General features: G+C 39.9%; 1 protein-coding gene and 1 long non-coding RNA gene across 5 annotated transcripts in view; one reads left to right on the forward strand and one right to left on the reverse strand.

Annotated features, from left to right (window-relative positions):
• si:ch211-186j3.6 (neural-cadherin) overlaps window positions 1–23,730 on the forward strand; it is a 310,397-nt gene that overhangs the window by 144,596 nt on the left and 142,071 nt on the right. For 3 of the 4 annotated variants that reach the window (XM_044167542.1, XM_044167692.1, XM_044167769.1), the window contains 8 exons: window positions 4,349–4,517; window positions 5,387–5,557; window positions 6,128–6,300; window positions 7,609–7,776; window positions 11,968–12,217; window positions 16,952–17,079; window positions 17,317–17,503; window positions 21,220–21,363. In XM_044167542.1, the coding sequence (XP_044023477.1) occupies window positions 4,349–4,517; window positions 5,387–5,557; window positions 6,128–6,300; window positions 7,609–7,776; window positions 11,968–12,217; window positions 16,952–17,079; window positions 17,317–17,503; window positions 21,220–21,363 (1,390 nt within the window). The remainder of the gene's footprint in view (window positions 1–4,348; window positions 4,518–5,386; window positions 5,558–6,127; window positions 6,301–7,608; window positions 7,777–11,967; window positions 12,218–16,951; window positions 17,080–17,316; window positions 17,504–21,219; window positions 21,364–23,730) is intronic. The other variant, XM_044167606.1, reaches the window with a different exon arrangement.
• On the reverse strand, window positions 400–7,685 carry LOC122862827. Its single transcript, XR_006374853.1, has 4 exons — window positions 7,548–7,685; window positions 4,288–4,520; window positions 2,356–2,423; window positions 400–1,003 (listed from the first exon to the last, which is right to left on the reverse strand). It is a non-coding gene; the product is annotated as an uncharacterized LOC122862827 (long non-coding RNA).

Consider the following 23,730-nt stretch of genomic DNA (forward strand, 5'->3'; position numbering starts at 1 on the left):
TGTGTGGAGACGCTTCTGTTGCAGGCTCTGCTCTCAGGGCAGCTTCACTGTCAGGACAGGAAATGCATTAAAAAAATACTAAATAAAATCGTGTAGACACTTCCGGTGGAAGGGATTTTGTGGTATTCTGTCAAATTAGGACATAAACTCCATCCATGTAGCCTAGCAACATCAATTCATAGTTAAAACCATATTTATTAAATAATTAGCCTCTTATTTCTGTCATAAGCCTCAACATCTTATATATAATATTCATCACGTTATATACTCCGTTCTGTTGTGTGCTATTACAGTAGATGGCACCACCTAACTCCTACATACACCATACTTTACTGCTACTTTTACACACTATCATTTAACTTTTAGACTGTACTGCACTATTGGCTTAAGTTATATTACTTGGCTTTTGATTTTTTTTTAATTTTAGCTTCTCTTGTGTATTTTTATTTTCTATTCTTATTCTTAACCACCATTCATTTCATATTTGGTTCTAATTGTCTGTGCTATTTCTGTCCTTGTGCTGCTGGAATACCTAAATTTGCCCTGGTGTGTGTGTGTGTGTGTGTGTGTGTGTGTGCAAAAAACTGACACAGCGATCTGACAAACTGACAAAATGATCAAATGTTCTATTGCCCTTTATTCAGCAAACACAGCATTTCATAACAATAGTCGTGCGCTACTACTTGTAGTCAAAGTCATTAGTTGTCCATTCAGCATTCACAGTATGCCAAATACCCTTGGCTATCTGTAATTTCTTCGCAAAACTTCCATGTCTTTAATGTTGTAAAACACAAACTTGAATGGCTCCAAGATGGATTCCCTCTCATGTTCGTCCAGGCCCTCACTTGTTTCCTCAACCCAAAGCTGCAGCCTCTGCCAGTTCCCGTTCCCCCATCTTCAGTGCATCGGGCAAATCCACCTTGGCTGAAAACACATGCTTGGTTGCTTTAACCCATTCTGCTGCCTTTTTGCAGTCATGTACAATCCTTGGATCCAGTCTGTCCTGTGGGAGAGAGGGAGAGGGAGAGAGAAACAAGGTTGTTTTGCTATAGCATAATTGCTGCACCAACAGTAATTAATAAGATGAATTCATACAGCCAGCAAAGTCTTTGCACGCTGTTGTAGTTTGAAAACAGCGTATTACCACCGTTGGTGTAACTACCTTTAAAATGACAAATAGCCTACACACATGTTTAACATTCTGTAATTTACGTGATTTAGATTTACACATATTGATAGTGGTAGCTATTTTGACGGCGAACATATGCATGCCTTAAGTTACGTCCTTTGGGGGACGTAAAAAAAGAGAATCTGTTTATTTCCTGTCCTGACAATGGAGCTGACTTGAGAGCGGAGCCTGCACCAGAAGCCCTGCAGGCAGACCCCTCTCTGTAACTCTCCTCCATCAGTCCTCTGTCTCCCTCTCTTTGTCTGTCTATCTCCGCTATTTATTAGCCTCTATCTCGCTTCTCAGGAGGAGCGATTAGCCAGCTTGACCCGTGTCTCTGCTCTCTCATCTCTCGCCTACATCATCTCGGCCTTTTAATTAAAGCTTTGAGGATGTGGCAGAAATCCCAACCCACCCGCTCTGGAAGCACTATGTCTCCACCTCCTTTTTTTTCTAGCCATGTCTCAATTTTAAATGAGGTGACTTTTCAAGCCCTCCAAGGTTTCGCGAGCCAAGATTAGGAGCGGGGGCTTGCTCAGTAAACCTCACTAACACTCTCCAGGGGGAAAGTGAGCGCCAAGTGTTTCCCTCTTGGCTTCTTCTCTTAGCAGAAAGAAACAGAGAGACAGGCGACAAGATGAGAAAAAAGAAAGAAGAGATGGATCCCTGGTCCACAGTGTTTCATGTGCTCTGTATGCTCAGTTGTCTCTCTCAGGAATCTCCTGCTGGCATCATACTCCAAGTCCATGATTCATTCTTTTCTCTCTCTGCTGGCAGGATGCTGATTGCAACGGACAAACAAACCCCCAACCCCCCACTCACCATGCCTCTTCTGAGTCAAAGAGAGAATTAAAAAAAAAAAATGAAAAGACAGATAACTGAAGGTGAAAAAGAAATCAACAAATGAAGCAGATAAAAAAATTATGAACAAAGAAAAACATAGATGGATAGAAGAGAGACTACATTTATTTATTAACCTTCAATACCCCTGTTACCCGCTCTCATAGGTTTATTTACACATTTTAACATTTATAGTACCAAAAAATACCCAGGACATTTATAACATACTGTGTAGGAAAAGGAGGGCAGAAAACATAGAACAGTACATCTCTCACTACATGCCTGACTACACTGTTGAAAACAAAATACACAGGAACAACACAAATAAAAATAACCATCCAACAAACCTGCTGCGGTGTGTGTACTGAATCCACCACTTGGGGTCTCTTCCCACGTTCCACACCTCAACTGGCTCCTTTCAAAGTAAAGGTAAACAGAAAAAGTTAGATTGTTTTATCCCTGAACAGTTCTACTCCAAATTCCTTCGCTCCTCACAATCTTTAAGTTTAGTTTATTAAATTTATTTGTATCAGGGACCATATACAAAATACATTAATCTGAAAAAGAAAGGAGATGCTTTGTACCAGATTTAGCGACTAACTAATTTCCATCTGTAAGTCCCTGGGCTGGTGAAAGGAAACAATAAAACATAGAGCCAAACCTATCATCTCCACTACTGATGGACAAACAACCTATTGATACCCACGCAGGCGTAAACACACACACACATACACAGACACACTCACACAATAGCCCATTTCATAGGAATAAACACAAAACAAAATACAAATATCAAAATGTTATATACATACATCCAAAGTTATAAAAAACGGTCGTCAAAATATCAAATTAATGCTGACAAAACTGGTTGCTTAAAATCCATATTTTTTAACATCACGGGAGAAAATCTGGAAATCTGTGCATGTTTTCAAATTGAGAGGGAGCTTATTGCATTCTTTAATGGCTGTAAAAGGGGTGAAACCAGCCACCCTATGAAGAAAAGAATGGAGGACAGAGGAGAAGGGATAGCAAGAATGAGAAGAGGCAGGAAGTAAGGGATAAGATAAAAAATTAAAAAAAGATAAAGATAAAAAAAAGTTCCTGTCATTAATTAGATGTCAAAGGAAGGCATCGGCCAGCAGTACTGAGGGATTCCTTCCTCTCCACCGTGTCTGTGGCACATCAGCATCAACGCTCCAGTGAGACAGGAAAAAAAGAAAAAGAGATGATGGAGACAGAGGAAGAGAGAGAACGATGAGAGACAAGAGAGGGGAAAATTAGGGTAGAGAGAGTAGAGAGAGTGCGTGAAACCCAGGCAATGTTCAAATGAGGATAATAAAGCTCTTTCTGTGTCTGACAAGTTCAGTGATTGACAAAATCTTTGAGAACTCAAACACAGAGCAGCTACCTTCCATCATACCGAGAACGGAAAGCGCTGAATGAATCTGTGTGATGATTCCAAGAATTCATGTTGTGTTAAATGGAGAGTAGGGTTAATGTTTTAGAGTTGAATTTTAAAATTAAACAGAATTCAACTCTAATGGAGACACAGGCGTTAAATGCATGTAGTGCAGGCACAACTGTCACAGGTGTAAATGTTCATGTGTTGCATTCAGTTTTTTTATTTGTCTTACACATGTGATATGTATAATTTTGTCTGTGAACCATCGGTTAACCACAACCCTCTACAAATATTGTGTTGTCTCTACCTTTTATACAGCTCCTATTGTAGTTACATGAGCAGTTTAGAGTGCATTAAAATATTCTGTCATCAAAAATCTGGCTAACAGAATATTTTTTGTAACATCTCACTCAAAATTTGTCTTCTTCAATACAACTGCAGCTATCTTCTGGTACACTGCTGAAGGCTCTCTGTGAAATGCTGGCTCCATTTCCAATACAAAAAGACATGTTTTGGATAGCACTAAACACTGGGTGCCAATAGATCAGCAGATTTCATCTTTACCAAAGCACAGGAGCCACAGTGAGCACATCACCAAGCACCTATTGAGCACCTTTGCCCAATTGGGATAGAATCCCAAAACCCCTGAACCCACTACCAGTATCTACCTTATACAGGACAAGCAAATGTAGAAAACAAATGGATGGAAAAGGTGCAGGGCCCATGCTTCCTACTTTCCTTCTTATTTTGTGTTCATGTTACACTTTTTGTCCCACCAGAAAACAATCTTTAATCCGTCCTTTCAGAAACATTCCACCTCCCACACACTCTTGCTTATAGTTTTTAGAATGGAGTATTGAAGTTTCTCCATACTTACATGGTCATGATCTTTGCTTCCTCCCACCTGTCTTCTCTGCGCCCTGACTTATTGTCCTCAGTGTCAGCAGTACCGAGAGAGCACGTCGGTCCTGGAGAACCAGCCGGCGGGGACGTTCGTTCTGCAGGTTCATGCTGTGGATGCTGACGAGGGCTCCAACGGCAGGGTCACATACGGCTTCATGCACAAAGACTCCACTGTGCCCGCATTCAGTATACACCCAGACACTGGTACTAAAACACACATACTCACACACTCACTTTCACTTGCACAAACATACACATATAAAAGAATACACATACTTTTTCCAGTGGCGATTCTTATGCAGGCTTAATTACTTTAAGCATATCTATCATTCTTGATACAGTCATGCAGGGTACTTTTATAAGTCTACAATTTAAAGCTATGATGTTGTAGATCATTTTTAATACTAGAAAGAATGAAATGTACAGTAATTATCATTTTGCAGCTAAAATAAAGGATCATAATTCAAAGCTGTCAAATTTTGTTCCACTTTAAATGTTTTTGAAGCATATTTCAGCCTAACTCATTGTATTATCTGATTTTGAATAGTCGCGCAAAAAAATTGTGGTTCAAAACCTGTTTGATATGTAAAATTGTCTCTGATTTGTTATCTAGGGAAATGTATTGGAAACAACAATCTCAAGGCCAAATACTGCAGCAGAGAACCTGTGCATGAGGCAGCTTACTTTATCATGCTGCATCTGCATGTTTACATGAAGTTACTTCTCATGTCGAAGGTTTAGATGTAATACCAAAAAAATAAAGACTAATGATAGGCAAACATGTGATCAGCAATAATACTTTTAGTGGAGCAGGGAATAATGTAAATGTCATCACTAAAATGATTTATAAATATAATTCTCTTTGGATTTGGTAACTACTTTTGAAAAACTCTAATTTCCTTTCCCATTCTGCTCCTCACCTGCTCTACTGTCCTTAAAGTTTGCCTTGAAGCTCAAGGCAAACAAAGGAAATCATTTTGGTGTTAAATTGCAAATGCTCTGGGTGCGCAAGACCAAGCAGTGTTTGGTATGATTTAGCTGTCTGATCAACCTTGTTATCTCTGTGTCTCTAGGAGTAATTGTGACAGCCAGGAAATTTGACCGCGAACGCCAACGGGAGTATGCAGTGACAGTGACTGCCACTGACCAGGCAGCTGACCCACTGATTGGCATTTGTCAGCTCAACATCCTCATCCTGGACCAGAATGACAACAGTCCCAAGTTTGAGAACATCCGATATGAGTGTAAGTAGATATTAGTGTAAATTAAGAATAGTAACTGAGCTCAACCCACTGCAACTTACAGTAAGAAAACATATGAAAACGAACTGAAAACAAACAAATGAAGAAAACATCTTCACTGTTTTGACTGATGAACATGGAAATGAGCTAACAAAGTTTTTTTTGTAACATTGTGATGGCATGAATCCAATATTAAAGGAGATATTGGCTACATCTAACATTAGCTATTCTAGCTAAGTTCTGTCTTGTTCTCCGTGACTTGAAGTGTTTCGGTATTTTCTTGTGTTTTCTGTATTTGCCATGTGTTTCTTTTCACCGCATGTGTTGTAAAATTGGTGAATGCGTTTCTTAATTAGCTTGTGTTTTATTTGTTTGCAGCACTTTGTTCTAAATGTGACACGTGTGTTGTCAAAGTCGTGATTTTTTTCTCAATTTGCTTGTGTTTTCACAAGTTGCAATGCATTGAGCTCACTCTCCCACTGTACTGACAAATACAGTATAGAAGACTGCAAATTAGGGCCTTACAGAACCACTGAGGCATAAAGCCCACTTCTTCTTCTTCTTCTCCCATAGACTTCCTCCGTGAGGATACAATGATCGGGACTAGTTTCTTGCGGGTGGCAGCTCATGACGATGACTTTGGCACCAATGCAGCCATCACATACTCTATGTCCAGTGAACAGCCGGAGTACCTCAGGGTCAATCCCCTGACAGGCTGGGTGTATGTGAACCAACCCATTTCTCAGGTACACACATACTGTATACAAACAGATAATACCAAACCACCTCCAATGGCACAAAAGCACTTTAAGGAAATTATGTCATTTCATAATTTCACTCAAGAACTCATGAGATGCTATCAGTGAACTTCAGTTTACAACTAAAACAACATGCTACTTCTCCCAGTACATGGCCAGAAAAGCAAGTATATTTGCATTCAAGTAATTTATTGTTGAGAGTGAGGAGTAGAAGTCCAGTGGCGAGTAGCAGAAAGGCAGCCTGAATATGGGATAATGTCTTCACTGGAGCCTTTTCTTTGGCATCAGGAGAAATAACATTGCTGATACTTTCCTCACTTCACTGCCTTTAACCCCTTGCTCTGCTAACAGTAAGAAATACAACCTTGGTGGGAACATGAACAAGCAATAAAGAAAACTGCCACGTAGTGTGCGCAAAACAAGTCTGTGCCTCAGATGAGTGCCACAATTATAAAAGCCCAAAAAGCAACAACTCACCATCTTCCAGTGCCAAGAGGAATGAATTTCAGGATCCTCAGCACCTTGCATCTTACACTAACACCTGGCACCATGCCAGTATTTTTGCCTGAGAGAATGGCTCACTAGAACATATCCATGTTTGAAGATACAAAACTTTTCCACTAATGAGTACAACTGCATAAAGTATAATACACAAGCAGGCACTGCCTACACGTTTATTTCAGCCTTTGCCAATGCGATGATCTCAGTTGTCTTAATTACTAAGAGCAAAGATTGAATTTTAAAACTGCATAACTACAAAAAAATCTTGAAAATTACTTTTCATAGAACAAGTCATGTGAAAAACTAGCTCTTTGAAAAGAAATTCTTGCACTCATGAATTTGAAACACCTTTTTAAAAGGGCAGAATGTGTAAATAACCATCACATGGTGCATGAAAGGCCATGAACAAAATTTTAAAAAAGCCAACTTTTGTCATCACAGTTTGTTTTTGTTCTCCAACATATGCTAACAAATCCTCACTGGAAGTACAGGCTCTTGGTTATTTTCTTTAGTTACTAAAACAGATCATTTCCCCAGATTGCAGTGGCTAAAACTAATTGCTCTTGTAAGGTTTACAAAACTCTGTGGCTCCACAGTGGGCTATGTGCTTTAATCAATATAATACAAGTATGTTTGTTGTTACTCAAATTGAGCCTACATTCAATTTCTCTTCTTAAGGGAACTATGTAACTAAGTATCACTGTGTCACACTAATCTGCAACATAAGAACATACCATTTGATCTTCACTCGTCTTCTTTTCTCCACTCTTCATCTGTGTGGACTTTATGCCACAGAGGACCTTCATCACCAGGGAAATTGTGGCTACAGACGGGGGGAACAGGACCAGTTCAGTGGAGCTGACCGTCACCATCACCAACGTGAAGAACCAGCCTCCACAGTGGGAGAAAGACAGCTACAGCGTGGTCATACCAGAAAACACTGTCCGAGACACACCCATTGTGGTACATTGGGGTGGGGGTGTGGCAGTTGGCACACATAGGAGGCAGCTGCACTAACACACATGGGTTTATTTCTAACAAATAAGAACAGTATTTGTACACAATTTAAAACACAATAAAAACAAATAGACACAGTAATAGAAATAAACCAGAAATAGAGTTATAGTGCAATTACAGTACAGCAATAAGTTGTTCCAAATCCTATTAAAGAAAGAAATGTGCAGTAGATAAATGAATTAGTCAAAGGCACAGGAAAACAGCAGGCATCCATATTCATACAGCATACATATGCACATGTGCAAATTCATGTTGACATATAAATAGGCACAAGAAGCAAGTAAGCAAACACATACAAAAATGCATCCACACAGGCATGCACTCACAAATCTGGTACTACTGAAACGCACACACTGTAGCCAGCACTCACAGAAAAATGCTTTCACACAATAAAATCACACATATACACACATTTCTATACTTCCTGAAAACATTTTCAGTGGTTTTGTATTGGTCGATTAACAGTCTTTTGAATGATACATTTGATTGTAAATATTAAACATTCAGAACTTTTATGCTGTATCACATAATGGCGTAAAAGCGAAGCGCGTTCTGCTTTGCTCCACGCTAGGCTCTAGTAGGGAGTGGGGGAGTCTGTGCAGCAAATTTTTGGCAAATGTTAATTTGCAAATAAGTTACACTAGTGTTTCACTATTTATTTAGTACAGTCTAAGTTTTATTATTTTATTATTTATTTATTTTCATAAATTAGTTAGTTAGTATAGTTAGTTAGTCCAAAGATGAGGAGGAGAGAGAGGAGGAGAGTTTTACTTTGTCGTCAGGACATGATGGAGCCATTGTTTACACCATTGGTCTGTTGTTGGCAAGGGAAAGACCTGAAATCCCATCACGATGGGAAACCTGAGATGGCTGGCTAACAAGATGGACGAGCTAGCAGCTCTGGCGAGGAGTCAGAGAGAGAGTATTATCACAGTAGTGTGTTGTTTTTCATGGCGACATGACTACACAAAGACATCCCTGACTCGAACATGTCTGTAGATGGTTTCCAGACTGAACAGACAGGATTTGCAGGGAGAGTGGCAAGAGGAAAGGTGGGGGACTTGCTATTCTCGTTAACAACAAATGGTGCAATCCTGGTCATATCATGGTTAAAGAGCATGTGTGTCGCTTTACATTGAAGTGCGTGCTGTGAGCCTACATCCATATTTGCCAAGAGGGTTTTCCCATGCCATTGTCCTGGTTGTTTATATTCCTCCTTCGGGCCAACGCGTCACTCGCGATTGACGTCACACACTCAGTCATTGTGAGACTACAGAATGCAGACCCGAATGCCTCCACTGCGATATCTGGGGACTTCAACCACGTTCGCTGTACACCAGTGTTTAAGGATGCTCTTTAGCCCTCCCTTCCCTCGAAAGATCAGATCACAACCTGATCCACCTTCAACAAGTTGAATGTTTTCTTCAACAGGTTTGATGGTGGGGGCCCTGTTCACCCCTCCCCCAGCTCTTCAACCATCTTACCCCCTATTCTACTGTCCCCCCTCCACCACCTATTCTCTCCAACAACACCATACTTGTTTTCTTCCCACCACCACAATCTCCCCCAACAACACTACAATGGCTTTCTCCCCCACCACACAAGCTCTTCCCAAACAACAGCACAGGGCCCAACATACACTGTGCACCGGCCTTCACAGCAGAGCAGGTGAGAAGAGAACTGAGAAGACTTCTTCCAGGTGAGGCTGCGGGACCCGATGGCTTAAGCCAGGGCACTTGAAGTGTGTGCCGCCCAGCTACAGTGTGTGGAGTACAGCACATTTTTAGTATGAGTCTGGAGAGGGTCCCTGTGCTGTCGAAGACATCCTGCCTGGTTCCTGTACGTAAGAAGGTGCACCCTAGTGTCTCCAACGAATACAGACCAGTGGCACTGACTTTCCTGAGTTGCCCTTGGGTAAACCATCACTGGACCCCCTTCAGTCAAAGGTGGGAGTGGAAGACGTCATCATGTCACTGCTTTACTGTGCCTATGCTTACCTGGAATGGCCAGGTAGCACTGTGAGAGTCGTATTCTTTAATTTCTCCAGTGCGTTCAACACCATCCGGCATGCCCTGCTGGGGAGCAATGCCTGTAGATGCTCCCCTGGTTAGACTGCAGACTATCTGACTGGTCGGCCACAGTATGTTAGACTGCAGGGCTGCATGTCTGACACTGTGGTGGGCAACACGGGGGGACCACAGGGTATGGTCCTATTACCCTTTCTCTTCACCCTCTACACCTCGGACTACAAATATAACTCCAAGTCCTGCCACCTGGGAAAGAGACTGAGTACAGGGGCGTGGTGGACTTCTTCATTAGTGGTGTGAGCTGAACCACCTGCAGCTTATTGCTGAAAAGACAAAGGAGTTGGTGGTTGACTTCAGTAGGGTCTGTCCTGAGGGTGGAGCTTGATTCAATGGTGGGGGTGTCAGAGAGGAGGAAGCTGTGCAAACTGCGGAGAAATGGACAATGACTCTCACCCACTCTACGATGTGCTGGTCACGCACAGGAGCACCTTCAGCAGTAGACTGTTACCACCACAATGCACCACAAAACGCCACAGGAAATCCTTTCTTCCTGTGGTAATCAAATTTTACAACTCATCTACCTCATGCAGAGAGATGGACAGCAGAGGCATGGGGCGCTGAGGTTGCTCCACCCTACATTTCAGCTCTGTTCTGTTCTGCTGTGTTCGTTTAATCTCTCTCTTTGTCTCTGGATTACTGTCTCTCCGTGGATTACAATCATTACAACTCCTCGACTAATGTGCAATAATGGGACATTATGTGCACTATCATGGACATAATCATGATCATGAATCATGAATTAACTATGTACACTTACCTGTGCTTCAGATTTGACATGGTATATACACAACTATATACCACTTATCATACATATATACTGTATTCAACCCACCAAGAATGATCCTTACCCTCCATTAAAGTTGCTGATGAATAAAAATCAAAAGATGGAAATGAAAAGACAGATGAGAGTAGTTTACATGAGAATGCGTGTGTGAACATCATCTATCTTTGTGAGAGATGCTCATAGAGCGAGGGAGAGAGAGAGCATGGTCCCTACAGTACGGTGTATTAATCGAGATGGCAGTTCAGTGTTGATTTGACTGTTATGCAAAGACGCAGTGACTCTCAGCGGGTTGTAATAGCTCTACCATGGAATTGTGAGGTTTTTATGGCCTAAATCAGCACATACAGTAGTCAGGAATGTTTGCCAATTCTGCATGCCTGATATTATGTCTCATTATTGTAGCTTCTATGCTTTGCAGGTTGAATAGATACAGCTAGGTCATCCCTAGGCAAACCACATCACGTCCGAGATGGCATTTTTGATTTTAATTGGGGTGTATATGGCATCAGCTTTGAGTAGCCACTCCTTAATTAGTTTAGGGAGATTGCAGAATGAAGAGTGTATTCCCTTTGATCCCACATGATTTCAGCAGGTTGTTGTCTAGTCTCTCAGTTTGAAACTTTACTGCGGTAATATTTTAGTGTTCATTATTATGAGCAAAAAATTTTTTCCATTTGGGGCAGATAATTCTTCACTATTTAGAATGCATACTTCCACTGAGGCTCAGCAGCAGCTGTCCTCATTTCTGTTCCTGTCCTTAGGATCATTGCTGGCATTCAGCATTTTGTCTAGCTCTCTAAACTGATAATTGGAAACATGCTGTCAGTTTTTAGGATTTTGTTCTGTTGGTCATCTCTCACTTACACCAGAAAGTTATCTTTGGGGACTCAATTTATTCCAAAAGGGAGAAACTGACTACATATACAAGTAATTGTCCATGTTTACATGACCAAGTATATGACCATATGTTAGTGTGGACACAGGAGTTGCTGACACGGAGATTATTTTGGGTCAAAAGTTAGGTCATTGGGTAAGATGACTAATAGGACAACTCTGTCAGTGTAGCTGTCTTTTGTTGTGTTATTTTATTATTTTCATGTCATCTACAACAACTGACATGGGTCTTCACTGGGACTAGTACTGGCTGTAGACCATTACTAAAAGTCCCACAGTGTTATGCAGGCTTAAATGAGTGAGGTATCCTATTATATTTTAAATTAAATTAAATGAAATTTTACCTTCAATCCTCTTCTTTGTTCCAAACAGACCATCAAAGCCACCTCCCCTCTTGGGGATCCCAGGGTAACTTACAACTTGGAGGATGGCATGGTCCCAGAGACCAACATGCCAGTTCGCTTCTACTTAACCCCCAACCGAGAGGATGGTTCAGCCTCCATCCTGGTGGCAGAGCCCCTGGACTATGAGACCACCAGGAACTTCATGCTGCGGATTCGAGCTCAGAATGTCGCTGCTGTACCATTGGCAGCCTTCACCACAGTCTATGTCAATGTCACAGGTGAGCCTTTTTTAAATTGTTTTTTGTTTCATTTGAATTTGTTTTACTTATCCCCAGATGTAACTGTTTTCTTTTAAGTACGTTTTCATTCCTCCACTATACTTTACATAGTATCATAACACCATTGTGTTTCTGTGTAATAGTTTTGCATTCCGTCATGTTTACACACATTATATTACACTAGATATGGTATTATTGCTTAATAAGCACTGTTATTTAATTAATAAATGTAACATTAAGCAAATTCTTAGAATAAAGGTAAATTCTGAAGCAAAAAATACTGTAATCAAAAGGGTGTAGTTGATTGTAGTTGACTTTTAGAGGGCACTGAAGGACTTTTAGTAAACTGCACTTTACCCAAATTGCTGTGCCCTCGGTGTGTGAGTGTGTGTGAATGATTAGTTTCTTTCAACTGATGAGCAGTTGGCACCTGCCATCAGTGTATGAATGGGGTGAATGTGATCTGTAGTTAAAGCGCTTTGAGTAGTCAGAAAGACTAGAAAGGCGCTATATAAGTACAGTCCATTTACCATTTCCTCTCATAAATGTAGAGTATAGGCGAAAAAGGGTTGTGTAATAAAAGTCACTGCAACATACTGACCAGCGGTATGACTATTTAAGGTTGCAGGAACAGAGGACAGATTGGTTGTTTGATTATTAATTTTTTGATGGCTGAGCTGTAAGGTAATGGAAGAATAGAAAATATTTTACTTGTTTAATTCGCAAGATGGGTTTAATGGACTTTTTAGAACGTAAATAACAAAAACACGGTCAAGAGCAGCATCAGGCACATGCTCATTCCAAGACTGAATGGCTTCAGGACCCAGTTAAAGGTCTAACAGCTCATATATTACAAAAGTGCAATCCCAGAAAATGTTACTGACACACATAATATCAGTTTTCAGCATTATCAACTAATGTGTTTTGATTCACATGAGTCTAAGAGTGCAACATTAATACTCATTCCCACTGCCCCACCTCCTCCAAGTCACCAGTGACTCCAAGTTTAGTTGCTCTCCTAAACTCTTTATCTCTCATCTTTAGCTAATAATGTCAGTTTTCACCTCTCTATCATTCCCTATCATGTCTATCATTATTCTGTGGTGCTTCTAAGTTTAATTACTCTAATCTGGTGTCACTGTCTTTCAGTTAGTGCTCAGCCCCTGGTAACTAGACTTAAGTCACCATCATCTCTGCTAAAAATGGTGGTGTTTGCTAGCTCCTGACCTTGCTCCTCAAAATAAGTCAGCCTACCTCACATGCCCCAGACTCCCCTGCATATAATCTCCTTGCAACATGCACGCACGCACACACACGTACGCATACCCCATTCCATTAAATTGGTCTTAATCCAGTGAGAAATAATTAATTCACACTGACCCTCTCCCTTCTCTTGCCTCTTTGTCCCTCTCCTAACTTCCCCTTCTCCTCTTTTCGCCCCTCCTCTTCCATATCTGTCGTTATAAGAAAGCTCTTTGACTCCTCCAGAGGCAGTACGGCTGAGGGAGAGAGGTCTGTAATGGATTTAAGGCCCCATTTTTAATTCATAGATTAAGACATTTGCTCAGAATGAAGGGTAGGAAAAAATGGCACATGGAGCAGTGTTAGATTTAATGTGTTGCTCTATTCAAGTCATTTCTTAAATGGTTTTGGCCTTAAATCAACTATGTTAAAATTTGGCTTCTGCTATTCAGGAAAACTTCGCATTCTCTCTCACCAAATCTTGGTTCTGGCTGATTTATCTCTCTGTAGCATGTAATTCTCTCTCTTGTTAAGGTAACTGATGTGAGAAAAGGCACATTTTGTGTTCATTATTGATTGGCCTAATGCATATTTTGACGCTCATCTTGACACCAACAGGGCTTGGAAAAATAACAGCAAAAAATATATTAATACATCAGTTGTTAGAGCTAAAGTAAATGTGTGGACTAACATGAATCAATAGGCTGACAAGGGAGTCACTATGGTGCTAATACTGATGCCTTATGATATTCTTGTTTCCCAGATTATATCTACTCTATGAATGGGATATAGATTCCCAGCTTTATTCCAATAGCTACAGGTTTGCTTCTTGAGGAAGGTCCAAAACCACAGTCCAGGATGCTACATCATAAGGAGGACTGAAGCTTCTTTGAAGGCCAATGATGAACCAACAATAAGGAGCTTTGATATTTATTGCCAATTGTTTTCTTTAAAGTTATCCACAACTTACAAAGTCACCTTTAGGATGGCTTTTAAAAAAAGAAATATATTGATTTAAAAAGGAAATTCTATCGGTGCATAGTTGATGTAGTTAAAGTTAGTGGGCGTTCAGACCCTGCATTAAAACAATTCAAAGAGCTGTGTTGGTGGGTTTTGTTGCTTCAAGTACCAGTGAGACATCGAATGTTATCCAGGAAGTCCAGTTTGAGTAACAGATCAAAGAGTTTGAAGGCTTATCAGATGCCCAAACACTGCTCAGCGGTTTATAATTATCACAAAGGCAACACAAATGACTGCGAGGTAAACAGGAGAAAGATGGCTTTTACATTACAAAGAAATCTACTAGGAATGAGCACATATTTGATTGGCCAATGCTGTGCCTTACTGGATGATGCTTCATTGTGTTCTGGCAAAAGTGAACTTATTGTAGTGTTTTAGTTTAGTTTAGATTATTTTGGGTTTTTGCAGAAATTTGAGTAAGTATTAGTGGTAGTATGTAACCTTTATTTATGGAGGACCTCTCCAAATAAGAGTGCTTTGCTAGTCCACATAGAAGTAGCATTTTAAAATGTAACTAATAAAAATTCAAGTTCAATAGAAGACAAAATATAATAAAGTTAGAAATTCTAATTACAAATTGCCTTTTAAAGGTTTGTTCCACACAGTACTGACTCAGCTGACCTCATACTGAGATGAAGGCTTTTCCATTGTATTGGAGCTAAAACAGTACAAGCACAAACTCCCTTTGTTTTGATCCAAAATGTAGAACTTGTAAAAGCTTTCTGTAGGCACATCTGAAGAGTTGGGTTACAGAATATGTTTAAAAGATCAGAAATGTACGAGGGATCCAAGCAATCTAGAATTTGGTCAATTTTATTTCCAGTCAATGTTAATCTAATTTTAGCAACATTTCTTATTTGCAGAAAGCAGGAAATAGTCAGGGGCCAAACCAGAACAGACAGGCTCATTAACAGTGATCAGAAGACAGTAGGCGGTAACTCCAAAAACCAAAAAAAGTATTTGTGGCAGTAGAACATCCAGATTAGATGAGGACAGATGGATGTGAGGCACAATGTCAAGTAATTCATTTAAAGAAATAGGGGTGAACTCATTTAACAGAATTGATGATGGGTTGGGGACAGGTAAACAAGAATTAGCAGGCGTTATAAAGGCCTTATTATAGCCATGTTAATAATAAAATACATTTTGAATTATGCTTTTTAGCAACACCAAGATTAAAAAGTATGAGTCTCTCTTTCTTGACAAACAGATCTTAATATTGCTAAAGCTCCTTTATATAGAGAGAGTGACCTTATATTGTAGATGTGCCTTCTGCATTCGCTCTGCTGTCCTACGCTCTTTTTAATTAGTGGATTTTTTCATTGATCCACAGTATTGGTTTTGAAGGATGTCAAGACCTTGTCCCATGTGTACAAGATGATGCATACTGTTTCAGAATTTCAAAATTTTGGAAAAAGCAGTAATGATGTTGGTCTACATGGATACCAAAGTCTCCTAGCAATATAATTGTGTACTAGTGAGGCACAAAAGATGAAATGAAATCAGAAAAATAAATTAGGCGTTGATGAATAACAATACAGCAGACTGGGATGTTACAACTGTCTTGTAACATCACCTCTTCAAAGGTTAGATGTTTTTCCATTGTGATTAGACAGCAGTCCACATGTCTTTTCAAAGACAGCTAGTCTGCCTCCCTGAACAGCCTAAAGCGTTTGAAAATGTATAATCGGGAAGACAAAGTTCAGTGAATAATGGGAGAAGTGTGACTCACTGGAGACACGGGTGTGATAAACTGGAGATTACGTGTACAAAAAAAATTGTCCGTGCTGTTTAGACAAGGATTGTGTTGAATTGAAACAGTAGTTCTATGGTAAGAAACTAGTAGCTGAGCTTAGTGTCTGATTTAAAGATGTTTCCATGTTCGCTGCCATATAACTGTTTCTTCAAGTCCGTTGAGGTAGAGACATTTATGGGCAAATAAATTATATAGAAATTATATAAATTTTATATATATATATATATATATATATATTCCAAAGGCAACAGCTGTCAGCAAAAGACGCTGATTGAACAGCAATAACCCTTAAATGATATGCATGAGCTGGCAAATGTGGCTACACTTTTGAGTGCAGTGGACTAGAAATAATACATATCCTTTGATAATCCAAGATTGCACTGAAGTGATTATTGGGCTTTATATGGATCTATGTATAAAATCTATGAAATAAAAGGTATTACTTGGCATATTAAAACAAAAAGAAGTAACAACTTATCTATATCAACTTATCTTAATTGATAATTGTTCTACCAGAAACCACTTGCTGGTAGTAAGCAGGTACAGGGAATGACTAGATGGATGTTACCACCTAGTGCTGCAGGTAATTTGGGCTTTGTAAAGAGCCCATCAATCATCTATGATGTTTCTATCAAATCCACCTGACATACAATGCAAAAATAACTTTTTGGTATATCCTAAGCGCACTCTCTTGTCCTATCCTCCTCCTTCTCTAGATGTAAATGACAACGTCCCATTTTTCACTTCCTCCATCTACGAGGCCTCGGTCACTGAAGGGGCAGAATCAGGAACTTTGGTTTTCCAGGTTTCAGCCAATGACCTCGACTTGGGTCTCAATGGCAAGGTAAAAACAGGCCCGCACATGCACACACAAATTGTAATAAAAGTTAATGTTGCTCTTCAGCGTGGTCAGTGGAAAAGGATGCTTAGAACTAAGTTCCTTTTGCACTCCCTCAGCCTTCCTCTGTTTTTGATTATCCAAAATGTGTTCTTCTTTGCTGTGTAAAAAAGCAGTAATTAATTGTGTTTTATCACCTGAACCTCTGTATAATTGTGTCTGCCCTAACCCCCCACCGCCCAGATCTCCTACTCGCTGCTGGAGGATAGCAGTGGGGACCACCAGTATTTCCGTATTGACCCAGTGGTGGGATTCATCTACACACAGACTGTGTTTGACCGCGAGACCAAAAGCTCCTACCTGTTGGAGGTTCAGTCTGTGGATGGATGGGAGTCAGCACGGCCCGGCAAACATGGACAGCCCAACTCTGGTAAGTAAGACTGACACTGCACAGAACAACCTGAGACTGAACTGATGGTTAAGTTCTGATTGCTGTGGTATTTTTGCAGTTTGTCAAGTTTGGTTACGTCTTGTGCCTGAGTGTTAAGAACAGCAATTGTAAAAGCTACATGAGCTGTAGCTAGGTTGAAATGCTACTGTGTTGTAGCAGTCAGTGATATAGAGTAGCTCCAGTACATAGAGGTGAAACTGTGAATTGTGACTTTAAAACATAGGTATTTCATTTACGACCAACAGGTTTTTATCTGTACACCAAAAATATGTGACAATATCTTACAAAAAGGTAAGTCACTTCTGTAGTACACGAAGTATGCCCTTCAAGTGAGGACACCTGAACATCACACCCATGTGTGATTGTTGAACATCTTTAAACTGCTGCTATAACAGCCCCCACTCTTCTAGGAAGGCTTTCCACCTGATTTTGGAAGATGTCTTCAGGGATTTGCTTCCATTCAGCCACAGGGGCATTAGTGGGGTCGGCCACTGATGTTAGGTGATAAGGCCTGGCTCTTGGTCGGCATTCCAGTTCATCCAAAACGTGTTGGATGAGGTTGAGGTCAGGGTTGAAAGCACACCAACAGGGGGAAACCATTTCTTTATGGAGCTGCTTTTGTGTACGGTGTCATTATCATGTTGGAACAGGAAAGGGCCTTCCCCAAACTATTGTTACAAAGTTGAAAGCACACTATTAAGATTTCCCTTACTTGGAACTAAGGGCCTTAGCCCAAATCATGAAAAACTGCCACAGACCATTATTTGTCCAACACCAAACAGTTGGCACTGTGTATTCAGGCAGGTAGTGTTGTCTCCCTAACACAATTATGCCAAACCCAGTTTGCCCATCAGACTGCCAAATAGGGAAGTGTGATTCATCACTCCAGACAAGATATTTCCAGTGCTCCAGAGTCCAATTGCAGTGTGCTTGACACCTGCCCAACCCACTAATTGGAAGGGGTGTCCACATACTTTTCTGTCATATAATGTATATAAAGTATAAAGTAAAGTGTATATAAAGTAATACTGCAGTTGCTTCAGTTAAGACATTTTATTCAGAAGTTGCAGTAATTGCATTGAATGCAGTTGCTACCAATGCAACTGCACATTAGGAAAAGAAATACTCAATACTAGTCAAAATCTGTGTAAACAAGGATTTTTTCACCACCCAGCTGAAAAGTTGTCAGACTTTTGTATTACCTATGTGTCTTTTCTGCAATATGATCTGTAGTAGCAGTTCGTTTGAAACAATAGTTAATTATACTGGTTATTGAATCATTAGCTTAGTAAAAATGCAAACAGATTATGTAATTGCAGAAATTATTTATATTATAATGATAATAAAGTTGTAATTTAGTTTATATAGTGATGGTGGTTGCTGACTGAAAAAGAAGTCAAGCACACAAGTGGAAAGAGCTGTAGACAGCTGCTTTGTAGATTTCATTTAAGGCTCCAAATCTTCATTGAAGGCAGCAATAATCTCTGTTTTCCTCTTTCTGTCTCTTTCCCACATCTGCTCATCTCTCCCTACTGAAGGACCAAAGGCCGTCTTTCTCTTTCAGTCTCTCTCTTGCGCCCTCTCTTCCTCCGTCTACCCATTTCTCTCTCATTTGCTGCCAGATGAAATACATACATGCTTCAACGGTAGAATAGAGTGACAGGAAGAAATGAACAGATGTTGAGACAGATGGGTGGATGGAGAGAGGTTTTGAAGAAACAGCAAGACAGACCAGGATATATTCTGAATAAATATGATCATAGATTATTAACAGATCCTCACTCTAGGTTTGTCTCACTATGGCATTTGTGGCATCGTAAACAGAAGTTAAATATTAAACAGAGCAGAGATTGAGAGACTGCAGTGAAGCTGTGGGAGTTATTTTACTTTATTTTTTGTGTGCTATGAATATTGAATGAGGTGGCATGAAGAAGGATGGGTGACAGGTAAATTAACAGATACTTAACAAGGATGCACACATCAAAACACACTCACGAGTGCATGCAATTGCAGTTGTTGTCAATCTCTGATATAACAGTTTCCACAGGGAAATAATTTCAGTGTGGTGTGAGCGAATTTTACTCAACAATCTGTTACACGTGTTATGAAACATTAATTTACATGTATTTTATAGAGAGATAGACTAATAGACCAGGGTATATTATCTAAGAAAAAAGCACTATGCCACACACCTGTTTGTGCAGAGAACTGTTAGCTTTTTTTATTCCAATTCAACCACTGCTTGCAACAAGGTTTGAGGGACTGTTGCCTTCATTGGTTTAGGAGAATCAGACTGTTGTGGTGTGTCAAGCAGGAGTAGGACCCAAATGCAGACAACAATGCCCTATTATTGATTCTGGAAATCTAACGGGCTACTTTGTTTGAAATATTTATTTGAAGCATTCACTTTAATATTATTAGGTGAAATATCTATTAAATATCATATTCCTAAAAAAACTCCCCTCCCTTGAGGGGAAAAATCAATACCTTCAACATACCAGTCCAGATGTCTCGCCTATTATTAGAGGTTTGCTTATTTTAGGAGTTTGTTTTTCTGTCTAATTTTATTGTTTCCCATATGTTCCACTCTCTTCTTTATCATGTGTTCTGTTCAAGAGCTGAAAGGGTCTTCCTGTATATTTCTTCTGACAACCCTCTAATCACAAATCAAGAAAGGAAGATTTAAAGGAAGTACAAGAGAGAGGGACAGTTTAATATTTGCTGTATTTAACTTTGCATAATCTACACATACAGACATACACACATTCCAAGCACCAAGAGATGTTGCAGACTAGAGACAGCAGAATGTTGTTAAGTGGTCACAAAAATAACCTTGATAAACACTGTTTTCACAGACAGTAAACAAGCTCTCCTGCTACTTACAGTCTAGTGCGTGGGGTGGGGTTGGGGTGTGATTTTTACACATATATGTCTCTAGAAGTGTGAAAACATGGATAAGCGGGCAGCATTAACAGATGAGAGGGAGGATGAGGGGATCGCTTCTACAGCTGCTTATCTGCTTTGTTTTTCTTCCACCATCCCTCCCCACCTTTCTCTCTCTCTCTCTGACAGATTCTGAACATGTACAAAGCCATGGTATCTGCGACTTGTTTTGTTATAGCTCCAAGGGCTGCATTAGTTTACTATCTGTACCATGAACTGTATACCATCTCTTCTACCCTGGCTTAAATAATTTATCTTATCTTGAAGCGTGTCTTGCAAATGATGCTCGTTTTGATACGATATCAAAGGAAGTGTAGTATGTTGGGTTGCTCAACTACCAAGCCTCACACTCATGCCCCCAGGGTGCTTTGTACTCTGCTTCAGCCTGCGGGTGGATGCTGAAGGAAAAAAGAAACAGCTGGATTTAATGGTAAAATAGACAGAAATAGTGGAAACAGATGACAGATGTAATAGAAAAGTGGTAGACAGTGGATGGAAGAAGAAAATTTGATGTTATTTTTGTTTCTCTCTGTGGGCATGAAAAAATGTCTACTTTCCTATCTGCATCTGTGTATGTGTGTGTGTGCATGCTGGTGAAAAGTGACTAAACTGTTGCTATCCAAAGAGAGATAGACAGATGTTCATGTTCACGTTGACAGAATAAGAACAATCTCCTGTTTATAATCTCCTTTCTCCTCTTTCTCTCTCTCCCTCTCTCTGTATCTCTCACTCTTTCTTATCTTTATTTTCAGACACAGCATATGTTCGCGTTTTTATCAGTGACGTAAACGATAACAAGCCAGCGTTTGCACAGGCATCCTATGAAGTTGATGTGGATGAGGATGCTGATGTTGGCTTTGCCATACTCACTGTCAGTGCCAACGATGGGGACGAAGGTGGGTGGCATGGATAAAGGAATATGTATATGTGAATGTGTGTTTCTTAGAATGGGGTGATTTAGATACAGAATGGAAAGTGTAGGAGTGATGGTGGGGCTGGTACTGTGAATCCATAATCATGCACATTTACTCAAGTACATTACTGAAGTGTTTCTCTTTTCCCCTGCTCAAGAAATACTTTCATTTTTTACTTCACTGCTTTTGTCTGACCCCCTTTTACTTTTGAGGGGGAAAAAAGTTTGCAGTACAAAACATGTCTTGAAGTCATGAAAAACGCAGCAATATGTGAGCACTGTAGAAGAACCCATTTAATATAACCTTTCGATGTAAGGCAAAGAAAGAGGCTCTCAAGCGTTGAATTGTGTACTTTCACCACTTTGGGCTTGAAAGCAATTTTTTTTCACTTAAGTCAAACATTTCTTACTGTTAAGATGTTGAACCCCTGTAGATGTTGACGAGCTGGAGCAGCTGGTAGAGACCCTGGAATCTTCTGATATGGCTGGTGTTTTTCATAATTTTTCCAACTTGTTGTCCATGGCAAACTGGTGACATTTTAAAATGACCCAACTGTTTTTAGTTTGAGGAAGTGGTGCTCAGTTTGGTCAAGTTGATGAATGACAGTTTCAACTACCAGCGACATGCACATTCAAAGGATAGATTTCCATTCAGTCAAAGTTCATTGTGTGGCACATGCTTCTACATGGCATCACTTCATAGAGAACTACAGTATCATGAACTATACCTATAAGGGTGTATATGCTATTCCTATGGTCTAAGACATTCCATTCAGTTTTTCTGAATAGAGCTAGGAGCAACACAACTAAAGATTTTGACATCAGGTAGAATTTAGTAAGTAAGATATTTTTCCATTTAGAATTGTATTAGTTGCATAGGCCTAACTGGTTGACCTTTCCAATGCACTTGCCTTTAATAAAGCACTAATTAAGAGGCCTCGTTACGGGCTGAGAGCTTGCCAAAGATCCTGAAGAGTAGGGTCTGTGGTGGAACATGCAGAGACACTGAGCTGTCATGGCCAGAGGCAAATGTCAGCTCACGACAGAAAAGACAAGACCCTTATTACTCTGAGGAATGAAAAGAGTCTCTCACAGAGTATCTTTAAGCACTGTGGCTTACACTATCCAAAGGCATCTAGAATCTGGGTAGATCTTTGATCGGAAAAGGTATAGCAGTTACAGATCAACAACAAAATCAGATGAGAATTGCTCATTGTAAGTGACTAGGGCTTGCATAACAGAGGGGTGATTGCAGCTGACATCAAGATACAGCTGAATGAGAGTCAACAAAAAATGTTTCCACTTCAACAGAGCAGAGAAGACTTAGAGAAGTAGGGCTAATGGCTCTTTATTTAGCCATCAATACACAGTTGGTACACTTGTTTGATTTAAGAAACATAATAGGAAAAAGGTAGGAGAAAAGGTATTGTGAACATAGAAATCAAAATAATTTCTCTTTGTAGATTTTTAACACAGTATTCATTGATGTTTGGACACTAGGATGTAACAACCAAAACAAGAGATACATAGACACCACCATGTTGTGTTGACTGGATAAATGCAGTTGTTACGGCTAACAGTTGCCTACTTACACTCCAGCCAACATAGATCAATGTTAGCATTTATTTGGAGTCATGTTCCTGTCCACATGATGAATGTGAGTGCAATATTCACCGTTCTTTTGTCTCCACCAACTGCTAAGAAAAATATCTTGGTCTTTGGTGCTGAACAGGTAGTTGAGAGTGAGTTTAATCAGAGGCTTTAAACTGGAAATGGCTGCATATGGGGTTTATTGAGTGGTGAGACTGAAAATACAGTAGCCTTAAAGGAGCCCTATGGAGCTGTCTTGTAAACAAAGTTTCTATTTATATTTAGTGTTACTCACCAAAATGCATTGTGTGTATCCTTGAGGTCTAATGAACATGTTGAATGCATTCCCTTCCTCATAAAACATTAGCAAAGCCAATTATTTTGAGAATATTTTAAATCCTGCATTGTTTACATCCATGTTTACTAGGTAGCAGTCTTCTTTTCCTCTGTCTTTGTTGGCGCATTTCAGCCATCCGTCTATTAGTGGAATAGCGTGAAATCATAAACAGGAATGTGTATCGTGGGCTAAAACAATTAGCTAAAAGAGGTTAAAAAGCTCCTTTAGCTAATTAAAGTTTTTTAACTGGTTTGTTTTAGCTAAAGCAGTTGAGCTATTTAGCCTGTTTTAAAGGCTAAAACATGCAGATGGTAATTCTCTGTGGGTTTGTCATTATGAGCAACCCTTTTCACTTTACACTTGCTTGGTGTGCATATTGAATCTTTGGCTTTTCACACCCAAATGTTTGTAACTTCTTATTAT

The sequence above is a fragment of the Siniperca chuatsi genome, linkage group LG1, assembly GCF_020085105.1.
Source record: "Siniperca chuatsi isolate FFG_IHB_CAS linkage group LG1, ASM2008510v1, whole genome shotgun sequence".
Taxonomy (NCBI): Eukaryota; Metazoa; Chordata; class Actinopteri; order Centrarchiformes; family Sinipercidae; genus Siniperca; species Siniperca chuatsi.